This window comes from Oryctolagus cuniculus, chromosome 10, assembly GCF_051225735.1.
Source record: "Oryctolagus cuniculus isolate XC-2025 breed Fujian yellow rabbit chromosome 10, ASM5122573v1, whole genome shotgun sequence".
Lineage (NCBI taxonomy): Eukaryota > Metazoa > Chordata > Mammalia > Lagomorpha > Leporidae > Oryctolagus > Oryctolagus cuniculus.
This window is the reverse complement of record NC_142876.1, coordinates 63119209-63142513: the sequence shown is the minus strand read 5'-3', so window position 1 is coordinate 63142513 and position 23305 is coordinate 63119209. Positions and strand designations below refer to the sequence as shown.

General features: G+C 49.3%; 1 protein-coding gene across 1 annotated transcript in view; it reads left to right on the top strand.

The window, feature by feature from the left end:
• L3MBTL4 (L3MBTL histone methyl-lysine binding protein 4) overlaps positions 1-22642 on the top strand; it is a 554392-nt gene extending 531750 nt beyond the window's left edge. The window contains exons 17-19 of the mRNA XM_089304912.1: positions 7933-8102; positions 16917-16979; positions 20995-22642. Of these exons, the coding sequence (XP_089161038.1) occupies positions 7933-8102; positions 16917-16979; positions 20995-21159 (398 nt within the window). The 3' untranslated portion in view covers positions 21160-22642. The remainder of the gene's footprint in view (positions 1-7932; positions 8103-16916; positions 16980-20994) is intronic.
• The last annotated feature ends 663 nt before the right edge of the window (positions 22643-23305 follow it).

Here is a 23305-nt window from a genome sequence, read left to right as displayed (position 1 = left end):
AGGCTTGGAAGTGACCAGGGGGTCTGGAGACGCCCACACCCTCATTCCCTGGTTTCTTCTCCTCAACACCCAAGCCTCGGGAAGGGAAGAGCAGCTGGGTTGCCACAAACTGCTTTGGTATTTAGTGATCTGGGGTGGGCAGCAACACTTTTAGCGAGAGTGGCTATAGATCCGAATGTTTCCTAACCTAGTTTTGAGTCACTCTTAGCTTTTGTAGAAAATGAAAAAGTCCTGCTTTCCTAGCCCATGCCTCCCTTCAGTCACTTGTGCGTCCACTCCATAGGTAACGGTTGAGGATCTACTGTGTGCCAGCCACGTACGGCACTCAGAGTCTCACAGCTAATGAACTGTGGGACCGAGACAAGAACTCAAGTATTCTGAATACAGACAGGCTTGTCCACTCTTGTAGACTGGCCATGACCTCGCGAGGGTTTTCATGTCTTCTACCATTCTTGGTGTTCCTGGGCTGCAGGGAACTCCAGCCCTGTTGTCCTTCATTCAGCAGGAATAGATACTTGATCTGTCCACCTGGTCTCTTCCTACACCAGGGCAGATCTCGAGAGAGGCAGCACGCAGCACCCTTCCAGACCTGGACTGTCCAACAGAAATAGAACGCTGGCCACGTGCATAGTTTGAAGTGTTGTAGCACCCACATTTCAAATAAAACAAAACAAATACAATCAGTTCAACAGCATGTTTTATTTAACCCAATATCATTCTAGTGTGTGCATTACAATTTAAATATTACATAGATATTTTACATCATTTTTAAACATTAAGTCCTATTATAACATATCTCAATTTGTACTCTGCACATTCCAAGTGCTCCACAACCACACGTGGTTCATGGCCACCACATTGGACAATAACAGATATAGAATATCCAAAGTTCTTTATTCAACTTCCAATTCTCTTGATAGTCCTCTGGGCAGTCCTGGAACCATCTCTGACTTAATCTCTCACTTTTGTATAAAACCAGTCTGGAAGAGACAGCTTGTAATGAGGGAACACTAACAGCTGTGGCTATCACGCACTCTGGAGACACCAGTGGACCCATTCTAAATATTAAAGGCTTGAAGAAACAGGACATAGTGTGGTGGACAAACCACAGCACATGGTGCTCAGTGGTGTGCTGTGGCATGTCACCAACAGCATGTGCAGAGGGCTTCTGTGCCCGCACAGGCAGAGACAGTTGTCTTGTCACTCAAGATTGGACTTTTTTTTTTTTTTTTTTTTTTTTTTTGACAGGCAGAGTGGATAGTGAGAGAGAGAGACAGAGAGAAAGGTCTTCCTTTGCCGTTGGTTCACCCTCCAATGCCTACCATGGCCGGCACGCTGCAGCCGGTGCACTGCGCTGATCCGGCAGGAGCCAGGTGCTTCTCTGGTCTCCCATGCGGGTGCAGAGCCCAAGCACTTGGGCCATCCTCCACTGCACTCCCTGGCCACAGCAGAGAGCTGGCCTGGAAGAGGGGCAACCGGGACAGAATCCAGCGCCCAGACCGGGACTAGAACCTCTGTAGGCAGAGGATTAGCCTATTGAGCCGTGGCGCCGGCTGGACTTCTTTTGTTTTGGTTTTCTCTTGTATATGGAAGAACAGAGGAGATAAAGAAATGGACATGAAGAGGGGTGGAGGGGCCAGGGCTGTGGCACAGTGGGTAAGCCGCTTCCTGTGTGCTGGCATCCCATATGGGTGCTGATTTGAGTCCCAGCTGCTCCACTTCCCATCCCGCTCTCTACTATGGCCCGGGAAAGCAGTAGAAGATGGCCCGAGCCGGCGCCGCGGCTCACTAGGCTAATCCTCCGCCTAGCGGCGCCGGCACACCGGGTTCTAGTCCCGGTAGGGGCGCCGGATTCTGTCCCGGTTGCCCCTCTTCCAGGCCAGCCCTCTGCTGTGGCCAGGGAGTGCAGTGGAGGATGGCCCAGGTGCTTGGGCCCTGCACCCTATGGGAGACCAGGAAAAGCACCTGGCTCCTGGCTCCTGCCATCGGATCAGCGCGGTGCGCCGGCCGCAGTGCGCCAACCGCGGCGGCCATTGGAGGGTGAACCAACGGCAAAGGAAGACCTTTCTCTCTGTCTCTCTCTCTCACTGTCCACTCTGCCTGTCAAAAAAAAAAAAAAAAAAAAAAAAAAAAGATGGCCCGAGTCCTTGGGCCCCTGCACCCTTGTGGGAGACCCGGAAGAAGCTCCTGGCTCCTGGCTTTGGATTGGTACAGCTCCGGCCGTTTCGGCCATCTGGGGAGTGAAGCAGCTGATGGAAGACCTCTCTGTCTCTGTCTCTCTGCCTCTGCCTCTCTGTAACTCTCTTTCAAATAAATAAATAAATCTTTAAAAAAAAAAAAAAAAAAAGAGGGATGGAGCAGACTCAGAAGCATGAAGAGATGTTGATGTAGCCCAAGAATGAGGCTCCAGGCAAACTGGGTTCACAGACCCTGAAAATAGGTGACCCAGGAAGAAAACAGCATTTCCAAGTGAGAAGCCATTTCTGCACGTTTCCTGGCTTCTCCAGCAGAAGTCACTAGGGGAGCACAGTGCCTGGGACAGAGCGGCTCCGCAGTGAGTGATGGCTGAGCTGATGGAATCAGTCGGCAGTCCTCCCCATTACACAGTGGGCGAGAACAATCCCGTGACTAGATTTGGGGACCAACTGCGATTTCCCTTCTTTATGTCCTCCTCTTTGGAGCAGGGAACGCGGTAGCATCGCTACCCCTTTCATTGAAGAGAAGGTTACGTGTGAAATGGGTCTCCGTTTTTAGTGGGATTAAAAATAACTCCAGGGCCGTCATGCAGACTCCAGTTTACCATTTATGACTCACTTGCTTCAGCTTTGTTGTGTGAGGCTTTTGTGAAGAAACAGACAGATTTTTTAAAGAACATTTCCATAAAGGTTTTTTTTTTCTTTTGTGGGGGTTGAGCAGGAGTGGGAAGGACGAGTGAGAGGGACAGAGAAGAAACCAGGGACCTACTTTCATGTTATTTTCAGACAAATTAAAATCCTTTCGTTTCTAAGTACGTAATTAAAAAAAAAAAAAAAAAAAAAAAAAAAAAAAAAAACAATCTATGCAACTGGGAAGCAGCCAGCACTGCTCAGCACATCACAAGCCTGGAAGGGTGGCCACTCACCGCTGGCCGGGCTGCCCGGCTCCCTGGGCTCTTAAGATGGGCCCGCCTCCAGCTGGCTGTTTCTGACTTGCAATGAGGACTCCTGAGGGAGTCGGCCGGGTCCCCACTTGCTATCGACTGCTCTGCATGGGAGGTCCTGATGGGACTCCCAGGGCAAGTCCTCCAGCGCTGCATCCTGAGGAGCAACACAGAGCTGGATGACCGTGGCCTTGGGAAGTTCAGAGCATTCCAAACCTCACCACACCTTGAACGAGTCATTAAGCACTTCATTGTATATGTTCTTACAGGCTGCAAGAGAAGTGGTAGCAAGAAAATCTTACAGGCAAACAGTTGCACACATGGTTAAACCACTAAGGTGACAAGTGCTGCGTACTGTTTTCTGAAAAGGGGAGGCGTCTGAGATGTACTTATTGTCACTCACATATGGGTGTTAGAGGCAAAGCCAGGATTAGATACGCGTTCCATTTTCTGGTACAAAAGGACATTTTGATTAATTAATATGTTCAAACCTCCAGTCGGCGCGCTGCTGTTGCTGGCTGAATTTCCCTGGCTGACTTTTCAGGGAGCTAGGTCAGAGACACCACAGTGTAACCTGGGAGCCTCCCCTGGCCCTGGGCTGTGTCAGATGGGAGCGGGGCCAGGATGCCGGCCATGGTACATGCCAGTGACCCCTCCTGCCCTCTGCATGGGCAATGTGCTTTTCCAATCCGGAAGTCCCTGCTTACCCAGCATACTCCAAGGCGGAATGATCTGATCCTCTGGATCTGATGAGGATGGCTTCTGAGGATACTGCACACACCAGCTTAGGTCATTTAGTTTATTAACAGTGACTCAGTGAGTATCTGCTAGGACAGGAACTGTGATGGATCTGGTAAAATGTGGAAATCAGTGTGTTCACAACTTTGGAAATTTTATGCAGATTTTAAGTAGATATTTTCAAAAGTCTAATTTTATGCACAACATTTAAAATCATGCAAATCACCACAAACTTTAAAAGTCTCTCACGAGCCATGTACTCTCCAAGCTTGCAGACCGAGTGCATTTTGGCCCTGTGAGGCAGTTGCCACACATGGGCCCCAGATTGCCTGCAGAGCACGAGTCCCCCCTGTGGAGCTGAGACTTTCCCTGGGACTTACGCAAAGGGTTCTGCTGAGCACTGTGCTGTCACTACAGGACCACATGGGTGTGAAACCTGGGCCTGACCCGCAAGGTCTAGAGTCTCAATCTGGATGCCAGTGTTCCCAGGGTTTAGTCACAGCGAGCCACACTGGCTTTGGAAATTCTGTATGTCCTCGTATTTGCTGCTGTTCCAACTTAAAGACACCTTTGCATCTTACAACAGGGTTCTAATTGTTGTTATTTATGTAACCAGGAGCTGTTCTATGATAACAGTGAGGGTTCATATAATCATTACACCCCATTTCAGACTTGAGAAACCTTGGGCCATGACGTGAGCAGATCAGCTTCAGAACCAGGCTCTCTGGAGTCAACCCAGCCCTGCCCCCTTCTCCGCCACAGCAGCTCTGTGGCTGCCACCCAGAACTCATTCTGCTAGAACTGGCTGTCCCACAACCTTAAAGGGTAAAAACGGCAAGACAAGAAACAGTCTTGTTACTGTTGGGAGAATTGGTCTTGTGTTACATTACATTCATTCAGGGCAACTTCCCTTTATAAAATGTCAGTCCTGGCCTCAAGGAGCTTGCAGAGGGAGTTCAGAACAGTAGGTCCCAGTGAGTGAGGCCGTCATACCATGAACATCTCTGTCTGCCTCACTGATAACTCTATTCCTGTCATAGAGATGACAAACTGGCTGTGCCCAGCTTCCTGCTCACAGACCTGCTCCCTCACCTAACATATCTTTTTGAGTAGCAACAAACTCAACTTTCCATGATATAAAATTGGTGTGGTAAAAATGTCACCCATGAGGCTGGTGTGGCACAGCAGGTAACACTTCCACTTGTGATGCCAGCATCCCTTAGAGGTGAGGGTTGGTGTCCTAGCTTCCCACCTTCTAATCCAGCTCCCTGTGAATGGCAGCAGAAGATGGCCCAAGTGCCAGGGCCCTGCCACCCACGTGGGATACCCAGATGAAGCTCCTGGCTCCTGGCTTCAGCCTGGTCCTCTGCTGGCTGTTAGGTCATCTGGGGAGTGAGTCAGTGGATGGAAGCTCACTGTGTATGGGGTTGTGTGTTCCTCTGTCTCTGTAACTATTTCAAAATAATTTTTTTTTTACAAAAGTCACCTGTGTGCAGCATGTAACGGATGAGGCAGAACTTGGGTTTGCAGACAAATAGGGCCCTTAGACTAGTGAGGACTCCTGACCCCAGGTCGGGGATCCACAGCCCACCAAGTGGCCACAAGTCTGCTTCCACCACCTGTGGCTCTTACCCACAGCTCTCAGGGGTGGTCCAGCCTTCACAAAATCTAGATTACACATCCCTTCACAAAAAATGATATCAAATCTGCCTGAGTTCAAGTGTGTAGCATGAAGCTAGAGCTCCCTACCTCTAGTTGTAACCAAAAGACCATCCTGAAGGTTTTGAACTAACTAGTCACCCTCGGCCATCTTCCAGGACCCATGACCAGCCTTGGCAATGGCAAGCAGTGGATCAAGAAACCCCATACTGCTGGGGATCTGCCGGTCACACATTAGGTCTGTTCCTAAGAGCTTTGCTACATACTCAGATCAGACAATTCTCCAAGATTATGGTGTGGAAAATGTTCTTGCTTGGGAGCACACAGGTGCCTTGTTGCTGTTGTTGCATTTTAAATGGTCAGCCTTTATTTGTAAATCACAGGACTCTGATCTCCAACACTCGACATCCTTGCACTTCCAAAATAAAATCTTGTGTCTTTCTAGAGTTCTGTGCCTATATTTTGGAAGCTATGCATGACTGATTTACCCAAGGCCTGGGTTTGAGATACATACACATAAACATGTATGTATTTTTTTCAAGTCCATGCTATTCCAGCAAAAACAACTAGTTGACGGATGCAGCAGTTCTTTTCCAGAATCAAGCTGGGCTTTGACCCCTGTCTTAATCCCTGAGTGTGCATGGCTTTAACTCTTGGCTTCCCAGGAGAGCCCTCTGAGGTCTCTTGGCAGGTGCAGCTGCCAGCCAGCCCTGGGTTTCCTGGGCTTTGTTTCCTATGTGCTCCTCGTCCAACCTGACAACTCCATGGAAGAAAATTCACATTTGTCGGCACACTGATTTTTGATGTGAACTCTCCTTTGAGAAGCCGCAGCTTTACATACTGTTGGCTGAACTACAGGGAGAGATAACCTATTTACATACTAAAAAGGTCAGCGTTGGACAGTCGGCAGTTAGAGATGAATCTTCTGCCGGGTGTAACTGGAGCATAAGGATTGGTGAGAAGCTGGCAATTTTGCTGTCTTTATCTGCATAGGCAGCAAGCATTGGTAAATATGAGGATGTCTGTTCCTATCTGTGACATTGGCATTGTGCAGAGAAGTCCGATGATGGACAGGCTCACTCACTGTTCAGAGACTTGCTGTCTGGTGTGTGGCTAAGGGACTACGTCTGCCTCATCCACTAAAAACTGCAATTAATTTCAGGTGGCAACGTTTGAATAATAACTTTTCAGACTCGGCTCGCAAAACACAAACCACCCTAAGACTTTGCATTATGTGTCTGCTGCTCACTCAGTCTCGCGTTTGCATTAGGAAAGGTTGATTTCCAGAGGGCTGGAAGCATTTCCTTTTGTGATCTTTCTTTTCAAAGTCTCTTTAAATACCAGCAGTTTTATTTTTGCTAATGTGTGTTGAAATTATCTTAAAAGATGTCATTATAAAACCATTTGTTTTCTCTGCAGTCTCTGTAATGTTGTTGGTTCTTACCCTCCATTTGTAAATTCAAAGCAACGTAATTAGGGAGTTGAGATCCATTCTGCATCTTAAGTGTCGGGAAGTAACCTAAGAGCTAAGTCACTTTGGAAGGTGGAAAGTCAGTGCAGAGGCCGTTGATAGTGTGAGTTTGAAATGCATCCTGACCCCAGCGAAGTCCTACCCCTTAGTAAGAGCAGCCGGTCTTGGGCCAGCAAGCTGCCGTTGTCCTTTGTGCCTGAGAACCACGGAACATCCAGAGCTTTGCAGAGAAAAGAGGGCGCCCCACGTAAGGCTGCCTGTGCCAGGGAAGGCTTGCCTCAGCCATGACTGCTTTCCAGATGTCCCTGGCTGCCACACGAGTTCACGCCAGCCAGGTGAGGGCAGCCTGTCTTGATGGGGATCCAGAGCAGCAGCTGATGTCTCCCTTGGGGCCCCTGAGCTGCACTTCCTGGTCCGTATCACTCAGGGGGTTTACAAAGCCAGCTGTGGACCTGGCCTGTTCTCTCTTTAGAGATGTATGCAGCAGCTTCCAGGAAGACATGGTTCTTTGTGTGCACGCACAGCCCAGATGGCTCAGTGTGTCAGGCTGCTTAATTTCACATTCTGCGTGGTCTTTGATTCCTCTGACTCCTGATTGAAGGAGAGAGAAGCCAGGGGCAGTGACAAGCCAGTCCTCACTGCCCATCAGACAGTATCTCAGGGAGAATATTTGAACTGGCTTAGCGAACAGCCCCAGTCTTGTGGGCCTTAGCTGCTATCGGTTTTTCATGAGCATGTTTTAAAATAGATCAGTGATGTAGGCTGTGCTCTGGGACCCCTCTGGCTATAGCCCTGCAGGAGCAGAGGATGGGGCTGTGACTCTGCCTGCACCTCACCTACGCTGACCCAGGGGCCTCTGTCACGAGGCTGGCCTGGCTGCCAGCTGATTCACAGAGCCCGTGCTCACTCCACTCCTCTTTTGCAGAGTACTCAGCCGAGCAGACACAGCAGGCACTCCACCAGTCGGTCTTCATGTCTTCCATGTCGGCCCACCCTTTCCGGGACCTTCCCCTGGGCAGGGAGCAGCACTGCAAGCTGCTTCCAGGCGTGGCGGACATCCAGGCCAGCCAAGTGGCCCGCTGGACGGTGGACGAGGTGAGCAGAGCCGCCCCGGGGCCCTGGGATGGGACGTGCTGCTGCTGAGGTTCTGTAGGCAGGCCTGGGAGAATACCCTTGTTTCTTAGGGGTAGCATCCACTGTGTCATATTTACAGTCTCAGCTGGAGGGAGAAGTATGCCATGACTCTGTAGACGTGAAGAAAGCCCGTAGGGCATGCCCACTTGGTCCAGGACCTCCTCTCCTGCAGCACCACCTGTACCCCAGCACCACCTGCTCAGGAGAATGGAAGCAGAGAGCCCTAAGCCTCCAGTTCCACAGGACACGTGTAGTAGCATCTTGGGCCAGCACCTCAGCAGCGTCCTCTCAGGAAACGAGCGCCCACCCCAGATGTGGTGTCATCAGAGCAGGCCCCTGCTGCCCGCAGAGCCAAGGTCAGCCTCGGGCTGATGTTAAACATGTGTTTGCTCACAGCGATGTACAGAGGGCATTGGTTCAGGTTTTAATGTAAATGTGCCTTGCAGTATTGGTTTCTAATAAGGATCCGTGAAGCCCCATTGCTTACTAGAATGCTGTAGAGATTCTTCATGCTTAAAGCAATTTCCTTTTAACGAATATATTGCATTTTTTAAAAAAGATATTGTTTTCACTAGTTAGGTATTAGATAACATTGTTTTTTCAATCAAGGAAAATTCTGTGTCACTCTGAGGACAAGATGACAGCTGGAGCTGAAGTTAAATTAGGCCCAGAATGTTCACCGAGCACTTAACTGCAGTCACCTTCACTTAGGCCTGGTTTAAGACTTGGTTGCCATTCGTGGGCCAGGGAGCAGGCAGGGCTGGCAGCCATACAGACCTTGGAGCCTGGAGCCAGCGTGTCCCCGCCTCCTTCCCATACCCCTCTCACAATGGGCCTGAGGTTCCCTGTGTCCTACATGCCCCCACTGTGGAGCAGAACGGGCCTGACACTGTTTTCCCAGCATGCCTTGCTCTCCCTTCCCCTTCCTTGATGGGCCCAGATGGTCCTGGAACAGAGTAGGCTGAACTCGCCAGACGCTGGCTGGGTGTCTGGAGAGGTGACCGACATATGAACCTGCTCCTGAAAGTGTATTTTGAGTCTGCTCCTGGCTTATGGATTTGTTCAAGTTTACAAAGTAAGCAGCAGATGCAGGACCAAGTCCACTGACTTAAAATCTGCTATGTCTGTAATCAGATCATGGTGGTTTCGCCCTTGAAGTGGCACTGCATGGAACAGGGAATGCAGTTGAGAACTAAGTGGCGAGTCCTTCATTCTTGACTTCCCAGCCACTTGTCTGAAGTTCTGCCTGCTTGGAAGTGAGAGTGGTGGAGGCTCCTCTTCTCTTACTGCTCCTCACTGTCCCGCAGAGTGATAGCATGGAAACAGCTGCCCAGATTCCAACCCCAGCTCTGCTCTCACCTCACCTTGCAGTGGGCTGGAAGAGAGAGCTTCAGGGCCTCTACAGCCCAGTGATTACCGAGCAATTGAGTCCTGACAGTGGGAGAATATGGAAGGGAGCTGCCTGACTTAAAACAGGCCCTGGCTTCCAGTAACATTCTCACCACACACTCTGTCTACAACTACCTTTCCACTCTGATCCTCCACTCTTGCCCACCTCCATGCCACCACCAGCCACCGCCCACCATGCCACCACCGCCCACTTCCACTGCCACCACCAGCCCACAGCTCAGTGCTCACCACCACCTCCAGCAGAGCCAAGGGTCACCTCTCTCCCTGTACCTCTCTCACCTGACTCCTGCCCAGAGGAGAGACCTCATTTCATTCACTTGGTGTAGTCTCTTGGGAACCTGTCACTATTCCTGGCTTTATTAAATGCCCAGCGAATGTTTGTTGAGTAAGTGTTGAATAACAAGGGAATTGATCATGAGCTGAATTTGGAAGCAGAAGTGGCACATGTCTAAGCAGAGAGCAGAAGGGGAGACATTGCAGTTGAAAGGGAAACGGGAGGCTGCATGGATATGGCTGGAACCATGCCCTGGACGGCAAAGCCCTGGGTCCTTTGCTAACATTAGTGATGCTGACCGACTGAGCTAATAGAGTGAAGGTAAGACAGATACTCCTGTTACGCCCATTGTGCAGATAGGGAAATTGAGATGCTCAGAGACTAAATGACTTGCTTAAGACTATACGAGCCAGCCCCTACGTTCATTGCTTCCCCATCATGCACACGGCAGATCTGGGACAAGGAAGACAGACCAGGTGTGAAAGGCCTCAAGGCTGGGCAGAGAGTGGGCTTGGTGCTGGATGGGCAGCAGGAGCCACAGAGGGTTCTTGTGCAGGTAGGTTGGTGAAGGGGGCTTTACAGGGACGTGAGAACAGCAAAGAGCAATGAAAAGAAGCCAAGGAGGGAGATGCCCAGGAAATCACCAATATGCACCTGGCCTGGAAGCATCAGGGCCAGGACTGGACACTGCTGTGAGAAGAACCTGCATCCAGCAGACATTTTAAGGTCAGCAGCAGCAGCACAGGTGGAGAAGACGGAAGGGTGAAATGAGCTACATGGTCTGCTGTGTGATGAGCATGAGAATGAGTGGGAGTTATCTGAAAGAATGGGAAACCGTGCGGCCCTGGGTCTGAAACTCTGGGGTAGGGACCCAGCATGGGGGCAGAGGCCAACCTGCAGAATTTATTATGGAGGATGTGGTGAGAGTGTAGATGGTCAGTGGGCAGGAACAAGGGACAGATGCCACTGAAGGGGACAGTCCTGAGGGCGTGGGCTCCAGAAGCTTCAGAAAGCTTTGTCCAGTGCATGCACGTGTTCGCGGCCAGCACACTCATTACTTTCTCCAGTCCCATCACTAAAAAGAACAGAGGAGGAGCAGCTGGCTCCTGTCTGATGAGTTCTGAGTCGTCCTTGAAGAAAAGCAGGAGCGAGAGGCTGATGGTGATTAAAGGGAGTTGCTGGTTCAAATCACGTCTCACTGGGACACCAAGGGCCTCAGGAGGAAGGCCCAAGGGAAGGAAACTGGATGCTTTCCAGGACTGGTGGGAAGCTGAGGTCCCACTTCCTAAGCTCTCTGGGGCACGTTCACACGAATCTCAGCATTTTTACAGCTGGAAGAGGCCCGAGAGCACTGATAGACTTTTTTTTCAGAATGGCTATTGGAGACGCCAAGTGCCTTGCACTCCTGCTGGCGATGCCTCCTGAAGCTTCTGTAACCATGACTTCCATCTGGAAAGCATCCCAGAGACCAAGTTCATTATTCCCCAATGCTGAACATATCTGAGGCTCCAGAGCCCATCATTGGATGCCCTGAAGGATGAGGAGCTTGTTCTAAATTTCCTTCTGTATCCTGTCCCACTACCCATGTTTCCCTCACCAAACAGGTCTGGGGGAATGATGGGCTGGAAATGGGGACTTTGTGACTCTTGTGCTGTGGCCTTGATTGATGGGAAGGCAGCTCCGAGGAGGGCATCCATGTAGGGAGCATCCAGTGAACACCAACCGATAGCAGCGTGAGACCACTGTGGCTGCCTGGGAGGAGTGAGGGTTTGAAAAGGTGAATCGGGGCTGAGCAGGGGCTCTGGGGGTGCCTTGTGCCTGATGGGTGCCTGGCATTTGGAGGGGACCTGGGTATCAGGGACAGGGAGTGTTGAAATGAGCTCAGGCATGAGTGCTAAGCCTCTCAGCGAGACTTAATGAAGAGTGGTGGTGGCAGAGATGGAGTAAAAGCACATCTCTTTGTCCCCAGTCCTGGCTTGGGAGGAAGACTCCGCTCTGCGCCTGCTACCTGTGAAGAGAGGCCAGCGCAGGGCCTTTGTAACCTGCCCTAGAGCCCAGAGCGGGCTTTGAACTCCTTTGCTCCTGGGGCTGTTTCTCCCCAAGTGATAATTTTCAAAGCATGCCTGAGTTGTGAAGCCAGTTTCATACTTACAAAATGAAAGGCGAGAAAGATGAGAGTAGGTGCTGGGTCATAACTGTTACTGTTTTGTGAAGCTTTGGTTAGCTGTGGAGAGGGGTGCACACACTAAGTTACCATCCTTGTGTGTGCGAGGGTACTTCCAAAAGTTTGTGAAAAATGGACTTGAAAGATAAGGATTTTTTTCATGCAAAAATTTTTGAAATCCATGCATAGTTTTTTTTTTATAATATGCATTTTCCCTGAACTCTCTGAAGACCCCTCATGTTTCTTATTCTGGGTCATGAATAAAATACCCTGTATGGGAGTCCAGGCTTTGGAGAATAGGAAATAAAATATCTTATAACATTTACATCTTCATAGGCAAGCATCCTGTGCAGAGTAAGTGTTTTACAAGTGTTGAGTGAGAGTGAGTGAGTGAATGGGTAAGTCTCTTCCTGCAGGTGTGTGTCCAAGCACACATGTGCAGGGTACCACCTGTCAAGTGCACATTTACCACCACAGCGATGACTCAGTCATGCTGGATGCACATGGAGATGCTTTTATTTCCTGTTTTCACAAACATTGTCTGAAGCACCCCATGTAAATTGCCTGAGCCTCAATCAAAAGTGCCCTAAACGATCCATAACTGTAAAAGATGGCAGTCACTTTAAAAGTCTTTACACAGGAGGGAGTCTTTTGAAAAATTCAGAGTACTGCTAACTAAGCATAACTGCCTTGTACCATTGAGCCCTTAAAAAAAAAAAAAAAGCAAGCAAATTAGCTCTGTGGCTCCAACACGAGAGCCAGGCTGGAAGCACTGTCCCCAGTGGACCGTTAGCCCGGCCGGTCAGGCACACATCCCCAGGCTCAGCAAGAGAGAGGACACCACCACACAGGAAGATTTAAGAGCAGCAGCCCCGCAGAAGAACACAAGGCCTGCTGAGCTCCAGGGTGGAAGCTAGGGAAAGTAGGTCATGGGGGACGGGATTGGGCAAAGTGACGGGCTCCTCTGTAGAAAGCCTGGGCAGGGTCTCCCTTCTTAGTTGTCCCTGACTACTGATGTTGCATACCTGGATCCAGCTTGCTCAGTGTCCTTCCAGAACAAAACAGGGCTTTAGTCACAGGCGCTCCCTCCAGAGAGTGCAGGAAATGGCAGCAGCACCAGCCCCCACCACAGAGGTGGGGGTAGGGACTGGGGTTGCTGTGAGCCAAGACCAAGGCCCGGACTTCCCACTGGGCTCTAACAGGACACTCAGTTGTTACCTTGCAAAAGCAGATTCATCCCAGAACCTGCTATTTGTTGGGTGGAGGACAAATGAGTGGTCATTTCCTCTCTCACAGAGCTCGCTCCCATCTGAATAGCTGTCCATAGTTTACCATGAACTTGAGAGGGAATGGAAAAGTCTTTTAAGGGGGAATGAAGGGGAAACGTTGTGATGTGGGTCTATGGTGTATTAAAACTCACCACTGTACATGTGGAAAATTAATAGCAGTACTGGCTTTCTACTAAAACTTAGAAATTATTCTTAGGGGCAGTTGAACACCAGCTAATAATCCTGAATCCAGGTCTTTGGATATTTTTCAGTTATTAGAATACTGTCTCATTAGAGTTCATGAAACTTGTTCTTTGGAAAACAAAGAATAGGATGGGAATCGCTTTCCCGAGAGGCAGAGGATTTGACATGAGTGGCAAAGCAGAGGAGCCAGAGCTGCCCCACCGTCTGCAGATCGCAGCGGGCTGGTGAGGCGGGCGGGAGGCACAGGCGCCGGGCTGATGTTGAACAAGGCCACCTTCTCGGCAGCACTTGCTCCGTGCTGTTGACACTGTGATTCAACACATTGTTTATTCCCATTAAAAAAATCCAATTTACCTCTGACATGGACAGTGATTTCCTGGCTAACAAAACGAAGGCAGGAGGATGTGGGCCTTTTTTCGTGTGTTTGCCCAGAAAAGGACAGTTTAACATATGCAAACCATCAGAGCAACTTGCCACACTTTCCTTGCTAGCAGAAGCCCTTTGGACAAGTATTTCAAATACCGTGTCTCTGACCAACCACTTCTCTCCATCAGTGGGCCTCACCTCACACTAGCGAGCTTCCCCACAGCAGCTGCTGATGGAGGAACCAAGCATGGGTCTTTAGCTAATTTCTGGGCACCTATTTCTATCACTGTTTTTTTTCCTCCTGTGACAGTTTATCTTCCTGTAGAAGGCGGTTTTCCCCCTGGGAACATTCGGAAACATCTGGACACATGTTTGGATATCACGGCTAGGAGGGTCACATTACTGCAGCCTACACGCACCTAGTGAGCGGAAGCCAGGGACACTGTTAAACACACCACAATGCACAGGACAGCCCCCACTGCACAGCATTGGCTGGCCCAGTTTCAGGAGCACTGAGGTGGAGAAGCTGCGCTCGCGGGCCTGCGGCCCAGACTCAGCTTCCATCCCTTTCATTCCCACACCCAGTCCGTCCCCAGAACCTCAGGATTTCACCTGAGCAGCGCCTGCTGCCTGGGTTGTTTGCTCAGCCCATGCAGAGCATCCAGGCCCTCGGCGCCTCCGCCTGCCCCGATGCTTCCCAGATGATACTGCCCACTGGAGGCGCCAGCACGGATCCTGGACACTGCTGGATCATCACCCCAGCATTCTCGAGCGCCGCTGTCCTCGGCCCTCAGTGCACATTAGCGTCAGCTAGGGAGCTCTAAAAATAACTGCCCAGTACTTGGACCCTGTCCAGCAGGACTCATTTGTAACCTCAGTGGCATGAGGCCTGCACCCCAGTCAGTTTCAGTGCTCTGCAGGGGATTCCACTGTGTGGCCATGGCAGAGAACCCAGCGCTCCCTGCCACCTGCTGATGGCAGTACAACCCCCAGTGAGAAACCAGAGCTGCCCCTGCCTTGCCTGCCACTCCCTCCTGCTGCTCAGCTTCAGCCATGCTGCACTCCTCACAGATGCTTCTGGGCTTGCTCCTGAGGTTCTCCTGCCTTCTCTACCCATCCACCCAGGGACCACCACTTACATGGTGACTTCCCTGAGTCCCCCCGACATACAGGTTGTCCCTATCACCCAAGGCCTTTATACTTCTCTTAAGGATGCTGGTGCACTTGACCTTGTCTTGTAGTGAAGAATGAACTTTCCCGAATGCACCAGGCACCGTCTATCCCCCCGCAATAATCAGTCAGCTCACTAACTTTCAGGCCCAACCTGCTCACAGGTGCAACCCTCCCAGCACCTAGCACAAGGCCTCCCACAAAGCCAAAGGAGCAACCTGGGGAAAGACGAAGCCATCCACTTGTCACTGTCCCGGGCATGAGACACTCTGGAAGCCCCGCTTCAGCCACCGTCAGGGCTGCTGCCACCCGCCCTGTCACCTACCCTAGTTGTACCATCTCTGCAGCTTGACTGGAGACCTTCCATAGCTCTCACCAGCTACCTGCAACTATCAAAAGTGTTCTGTGCATCCTGTTCACCCAGAAAAATCACCTTAACTCAGCAAGCAGACTTGGCCTCCTCTGCCTCTGAACTGCCAGCGTCTGCTTTGAACCCACTCATAATGTGGAAGCTGAGGACAGTGGGAGCACCCACACGAGTCCCAGGAGCTCCCAGGGCTTGGAGATGTCACTGCATGGCAGCACGATGGCTGATATGGGAGGGCATTTAAAAACCCTTATCACCCTGCACTCTGGAAGGAAGACTATAAAACAACTGATGATAAAATGTAATGGCAGCACCAGAGATGAGTAACAAGCAGACGTAACACACTGATGGCTTCTAGAAAGAAGATACTGAGAACTCGCCTCCTTCACACAGACTGAATATTGTAGAGCTGTGAGACCGTGGGGCAAATCCAGGGTGCATACAGGTGTCAGGGTGCTCCTCTGGCTCTAACTGCTCTGTAACCAGGAATCCATGCACCTGGTGGCCACTCCTGTACTGCTACTCATGGCCGAGTTTGGAGGGAGCAGGTGTTTGCAGAGATGTTTGATAGCAGAACAGGCTGACTCCAGGTCCTGGGCTGTGTAGCTCTCCAGGGACCTTCCTGTGGGACCCGCGGGAGGAGGAGGGCAGGTATACACAATGCAGGCAGCACCTAAGACTGCAATTACCTATGCTGCCCTGGTGCCTCCCAGCCCATGCTGCCACTGCACCTGACCTGGCCGGAAGCAGCCAGAACCCAGCTGCCTTTTCAGTTTGTTGGGAGTCTGCACTGTATCACATTGACTCAGTCAGCTTCACACAAGTACCTGCTTATAACATCTAGTGGCTTCCTGAGCCAACAGCCAGGTCTTTATGAGAACTCTCTTACTAAGAGGAATTTGGGGGGATATGGGAGTTAAAGAAGGTGGGGGAAAAGTGAGAATGGGAGATCGAATTGAAGAGGTTGTCTAGAACTTGAGGTTTGGATTTAACCTGAGTTCCAGATCCACCTTGCTACTTAGCGACTATGTGTGAATGGGGGTCACCAGCATTCAGCTCCATCCTCATCTGTAGGGGGACCCATTCCAGTTAGATTTACTGAGTCCTTGTGGTTGGCTAGACACCAGGAAGGAGCTGGGACCTCAGAGAGGACCTTGCCTGGGGCCTGCTGCAAGGAAGCTGACCGCTTGCTGCCCCTTGGCAGTTCTCTCGGCAAATGCTGCACAAGGCCACCACCCCTCCTCCAACCCCTTACAGGGTGCACCAGAAAGTCCGATGAGAGAAGCTTCCCTAATGCCAGAGCCCTGTGCAGATAGAGGCCATCATTGGCACTACCATCCCCATGACCCTGGGTAGGCCTAGTGACAAGGGGACAGAAAAGACACGAGTAGGTTTCATTTCTGAGCTGTGAGTTGGAAAATGCTGATGTGAACTGATAGTTGCTATTTAATCCCAAACATGAGAGAGATGTGGCGTGTGTCTTCCTCAAATGTTGGACCTGGTATTACCGCAGGTGCCTGTTGTAAATGAGGCCTTTTATCTTGCTCTGCAGGTGGCTGAGTTTGTACAGTCTCTCCTGGGCTGTGAAGAACAAGCCAAGTGCTTCAGGAAAGAGGTGAGAACTGTGAACATTATATGTGTCTCTGCACTTCTAGGCCCCCAGCAGTGCTCTGCATCCATTGACAGATGTGTAGATCAGCTTGGGGAGGCAAGAGAAGGGCCAGTGGGGAAAGAGCCAGCAATGCAGGTGGGACAGCAGGACAGCCCCCATCTTGGGTTCTCTTATACCCAGCTGTGCTGTCACAGAGCTCTGTGGCACCCAGCTCATATGTCATGCTTTGCAAACACACTATTCAGGGGAATAGTAAATAAACAAGAGGATTTGTCTTCCTCCATCTTATGTTCCTGTGACTGAATACCGCAGCCTGGGCAACTATAAAGAATAGAGGCTTACTCTGTTCATGGTACTACAGGCTACAAGGTTCAGGGTCAAAGGGTGGCATTTGGTGAGCTCCTTCTTGCTTGTGGGGACTGCAGGGATCTGAGGAGGTACAGGGCATCACATGGATGAGAGGAGTGCTTCCAAGAGATGGGACCACCCTGGCTTTGGTAACAAATCCACCTACAGGATAACCTGTTAACCATTAACTGGTGGATGAGTCAATGCATTCGTGAGGATAGAGCCATTATGGCCTCATCTTCTGCATCCACATTTTAAAACATCTTAAAATGGAGATTAAACTTCAACAGCAGTTTTTCTGGTGACATTCTAACCCTAGCAGTAATGAATTAATACCTGCAGGTGTCCTGAAGCCTCTGCATGGCGGCATTAAGCCTGACTGGGGGCGGGAGGGATCCTCCCTGGGACTGCACTGGGGAGCAGAGGGGATTGGTGTACTCCCAAGTGAGGGCAGGATCATAAGCCTATCCTTGCCCTGTACCTGCTCTATGGGGGATGCAGACAAACCACAAAATCTTCCTTTGGGGTTGCTGCTTCTTGCCTGACAATATGCTGAACTGCTTAGCATTTTGTCCAGGAATTAGTATCCATGACAAGGGCCTCAGAAGGGGCTGGGCCTGCTACAGAATTATAATGCAAATAGTAATGCTCCTGATGTTTACCTGGACTTGCCATGGGCTAGGTGCTGTGCTGAGATGTGCTTAGATAAAAGGCATAGAGCTTCGATCATCACCAAACTCCACGGTGGCCGTTCATGGCCAAGGGACCTAAGCTCTGAGCTCTAGAAGGTCAGGCATACTGAGAAAAGGACAGCCAGGATCCAGCACATTGCTGCCTGATTCCAGAGCCCCAGTCACTACTCTAGAACTCTGCATGAGAATGGACCTTTTGATATTCTAGGAAACAGCATGTGCCTCTCCCTCTCTAGAGTTCAGAGCAGGCAGGGTTCAGATCGAGTGCTCTTGGGGTTTTGAGTCCTGGATCCCTGAGAGCCCCACAGGGAGCACAGCACAAGGCCCAGGCGCTATCAGTCTGGGCAGCTGCCAAGGAAATATAATGTTCCCCTGCTTCTGCCTGGGTGTGGCCAGCTTGGCTGTGGTGGCCCAGCCCCACACAAAAAGTCCCCTTTGGGCATGTGGAGAAGGGTCAGGGTATGGAAGTAGAGACATTCTCTCTCCTCTGCCCTGGTAAAGTGTGCCATTCTCCAGAGGGATGAGTCTTCCTTAATACACAGGAAGCTTTCTAAAGCTGTTTTAAATGTTATAATTCCCATACACCACCCAGGGGTTTCCTGCCCTCGTAAGCATCACCATCAGTGAGATCATCTAAGGGTGTGTGCAAGCAATGTTAAATATTTGTAAAGATTTATTTATGTACTTATTTGAAAGACAGAGTTACAGAGAGGCAGAGGTAGAGAGAAAGAGAGAGACCTTCTATCTGATGGTACACTCCTCAGATGGCCACAATGGCTGGAGCTATCCAGATCCAGAGCCAAAAGCCAGAAGCTTCTTCCGGGTCTCCTAATGCGTGCAGGAGCCCAAGGACTTGAGCCATCTTCTGTTGCTTTCCCAATCTATAGCAGAGATCTGGATGGGAAGTGGAGCAGCTGGAACTCGAACCATGGGATGTGGGCACTGCAGGCAGCAGCTTTGCCTGCTATGCCACAGCACCAGCCCCCATTCACTGTTAAACTTGCAAAGGTTTAGAACCCTGGTTCAGGAAGGGTGTTACCATGGAAATCTCATTCCTGCGTTCATGGTTCTGGAACAGGAAATGAACAAGATTCTGGATCCAGGAATCTTCTGAGCCAGGCTGTGTATAAATAAGTCACGTTGGTGTAAGGACCCCAAAAAGTCCCATGAATCAAAACCTGGGTCACTGAGGCCTACAGAAGCTGGACAAGCAGCCTGCATGGTGGCCAGGGCCGTCTATTACTGGGGAAAGCCACAGTTCAGACTGCAGTATGTTTTTGACTTTAAAACTACAGAATTGTCAGGACTGATGTTGTGGCGCAGCAGGTTAAGCCACCGCCTGCAACGCCAGCATCACATGTGGGCACCAGTTCAAGCCCCAGCTGCTCTACTTCTGATCCAGCTCCCAGTAATGCACTTGGGAAAGCAGCTGAAGATGGCCCAAGTATTTGGCCCCCTGACACCACGTGGGAGACCCAGAAAGAAACTCCTGGCTCCCAGTTTCCACTCAGCCCAACCCCAGCCACTGTGGCCATTTGGTGGGGGGGAGGGCGGAGTGAACTAGCAGACAGAAGATATCTCTCTCTCTCTCTATCTCTCCCCCTCTCTCTCTATAACTCTGCCTTTCAAATAAATAAATAAATCTTTAAAAATGTAATTGTCAAATAAAAACTGAATATATTCAAAGAATATATTCAAATTATCCAACATGATAGTTTAATGTGTGTGTGTATATAGTGAAGTGATTACCACAGTCGAATTAATTAGCACGTCCATCACTATCCTTGCTGTACATTAGACACCAAAACTTATTCATCTGAATCCAGAAATCATTCTGAACTAGTGTAAAAATATATTTTCTCTCTTTTTTAAAAGGTTTATTATTTTTTATTTATTTGAAAGGCATAGTTACAGAGAGAGAGAGAGAAGGAGAGACAGAGGGAGATATTCCATCTGCTGGTTCATTCCGCAAATGGCCACAATAGCCGGAGCTGGGCCAGTCCAAAACCAGGATCCAGGAGCTTCTTCTGTGTATCCCATGAGGTGTAAGGGGTCAAGCACTTCAGCCATTCTCTACATCATTCCCAGTCGCATAAGCAGGGAGCTAGATGGAATGTGGAGCAGTGGGGCTCGAACTGGTGCCCGTATGAGATACTGGCACTGCAGGCAGTGGCTTAATCTACTACACCATAGTGCTGGCCCCTTAAAATATTTTTTAAAAATTAATAAAGAAATCATTTGTTCTGTATACATTTCTGCTTATAATGTTACTACAGAATTTTTTTCATATAAGAAAGTTAAAAGGAGAAAATAAACATCAGCCACTATTCTACCATCCAAAGATAACTTCAGTTTATCATTTGGTATGAAGACTTCAAATATTTTACATATGTAGATGTGTTCATGTGGCCATGCATATTTAATTTTACAGATTAAATATGACATCTCTGTATATCATCGTATCTTATTTTGTTGCTTAACAGTTCATGAAAAATTTCCCAGATCATTAAATGTTTCACTGGGACATGAATTTGGATGACTGTGGTATCCCATCCTGTGATTATATCATAATTTATTTACTTCTGCTGTTATTGGAACCCTGGGCTGCTGTCAGTATCCGCTTGTCATAAATAATACTGGGGAATACACATTGCAATTATTCTCTTGGGAAAAATTCCTGGAGATTTGCTTGCTGTCATTTTTAAAGCTCTCAATACAAATTGAGGTCAAGATTTTAAAAACATCACAACCAAAATGTAGCCTGGGAACTGTTTGTGTCTATTGAATTTGTACTTACCAGAGTGAGCACCTTTTTAATCTGATTCAACTTCCCATTCCTGTGGGGGGATGTTGAGTGACAGTTGGCTAGAGCCTTGAGGCTCAGCCATCAGCAGGCTCGGCACCCCAGGGGGAACAGGATGTAACAGCATGGGGTATTCACATTGTGTGTGTGTGTGTGTGTGTGTGTTTATTTACAGCAAATCGATGGCAAAGCCTTCCTGCTTCTGACACAGACGGACATCGTCAAGGTGATGAAGATCAAACTGGGCCCAGCACTGAAGATATACAATTCCATCCTGATGTTCAGAAACTCCCAGGACCTCACCGAGGAAGACCCTGCCCTAGGCCAGATCAGGGGGTAGCCGGCTCACTGAACATGCATGGGCCCGGTCAACAGGAAGTCTGGTGCCTCTTAATTTGATGTTGATGTCTCTGGGGTCCTATCTGCATTTCAGCAGGGCCTTCCAAAGTGTGGTTTGTGTGTGCAGAGGACTTTGATGCCTGACCTAGCACTAGTTACTCACTCGGGGACAATGTGGGTTTAGGAAGGTCACCACCTCGGGGCGGGACTTCCCCTGCCCCCCATGTGCTGCAGCAAGGGTGGGACCCCCACTTTAATGTGCTGCAGCAAGCAAACCGGAGAAGCCCCACTCACACCTGATTCTGTCCCTTGCCATGAAAGAAGACCATTCCCCATTTGGCAAGCGTACAGCTCTCAAGTCTTCAAATAGAGAAGTCATCTTCAGGAATAGGTGTGAATGTTTTTACCTGAACCACATCTGAGCGTGCCCCACATCGGCCATCTGGGTGCCACAGGTCCGAGAGTTGGAGGCCTGGTGCTTTAAAGGCAAAAGACTTCACAGGAGGTGTCTGTGTACTTTTCTCAGGAAGTGTGACTCTTTAAAGATAACAGCAATAACAAGCACATGTGTTCAGGACTCCTTAAATCTCCTTACTCTCCCATTTTCCATCTCCTGGTTTGCTCCCAAACCTAAGAGAGCCTAAAAGAAGTGGGAGAGTGGCCAGGGGTGAGGTGAGAACAGGCAGAGGGCATCCAAAAGCCGTTCATTTCTTGCTGAGCCCACACCACCAGCAGCGGGACCCAGGGACCCTGCCTTCACACTGGCATTGGGCGGTGGGTCTGAAATCTCCCTGGCTCCACTCCAAAGAGGTTGCAGGAGAACTGTTTCTCCCACTGGCTGTGGAGTTCGCATTGCAGGGAGCTGTGTTACATTGGGGCCTGTGCATATCTGTGAGAGGGAAGATCTCTAAAGTAGGAGCTCAGTATTGATTCTTTGAAAAATTCTGATTTGTTATCCAACCTTATTTTTTTTGTTACAGGTGATTCTATCCAAGATTTAAGTCGTGTGGAATCAGTCCCACAATTTTCAAAGACAAGTACCTCTTTGCTTACACTTCTCGGTCTTGTCACACATAGTAACAGCTACCAATGCCCTCATGGGAGTGGACAGTCATCACTTTTGAGGGGGAGGGAAAGGCAATAGATACAGAAAGACCCAGCTCTATCCATTTGCTTCATTAAGATGGTACAGTTTAAGAAAGTTGATTCTGCTTCAAGAATGTCTCCAAGTGTAAGTCCCTGAAGAAACGATAGATTTTCTCTCAGAGGTGTGCATTATTGATTACATGCCTTTATATCCTTACAGAAATGGAATTTTAATATATTATTGGTTGATGTTTTGTTTCTGTGGAATTTTGTTTGGTTTTGCTTTGCTTTTTGTAAACTGTCATGTGCAACAAAAGTACCTGCTCTGCTGTGTTAAGATTTTAATATATTTTAAATGATAATAAACAGATAAAACCCATACCTGACTACTGTCTTAATGACTGTGCTGCCATGACCTGTGCCTGCAACACAGCCTGGAACATGTTTTTTCTCTGCATGGAGAACAAAGGTAACTGCATGCATTGGCCGGCGAAGAAGTCAGTCACTTTGGGAGACCATGCTCCTTAGGGTGTTTCCTTAGGAAAATAGATTGACATGTTAATACTCTTAGAAATCAAATTGTAAGTTTTTTCAATTACTAAGAATCTCAAAATTGCTGATTGTATAGGCTCCATAGAAAACCAGAAATTTTTGGCTTGTATATTTAATATATGTCGTTTCAACAGACGGATCTCAAACAGGATGGATAAAACAAGCCAAATTGGGGTTGAACTATTTTGTTCACAAAAGACCATGTGGTCACATAGGAAGAGAGAAATCCAGGTAGCCAGCCATCAGCTTTGTCTTCCAAGTATCTGAAGCTTGACTTACTCAAAAGAGAACTCGGGGGCAGTTCTGTGTTAGGTCACAGCGAGAAGCTGCTGCTTGAGCTGCTTGCAGCCCGCATCAGAGTGGCTGGGATCAAGTCCCACCTCACCTTCCATGCCAGCTTCCTGCTGACACACGCCCGGGGAGGCAGCAGGTGACTGCCCAAGTACTTGAGTCCCTGCCACCCACGTGGGAAACCTGGGTGCAGTGCCTGGCTCCCTTCCTTCTCCCTT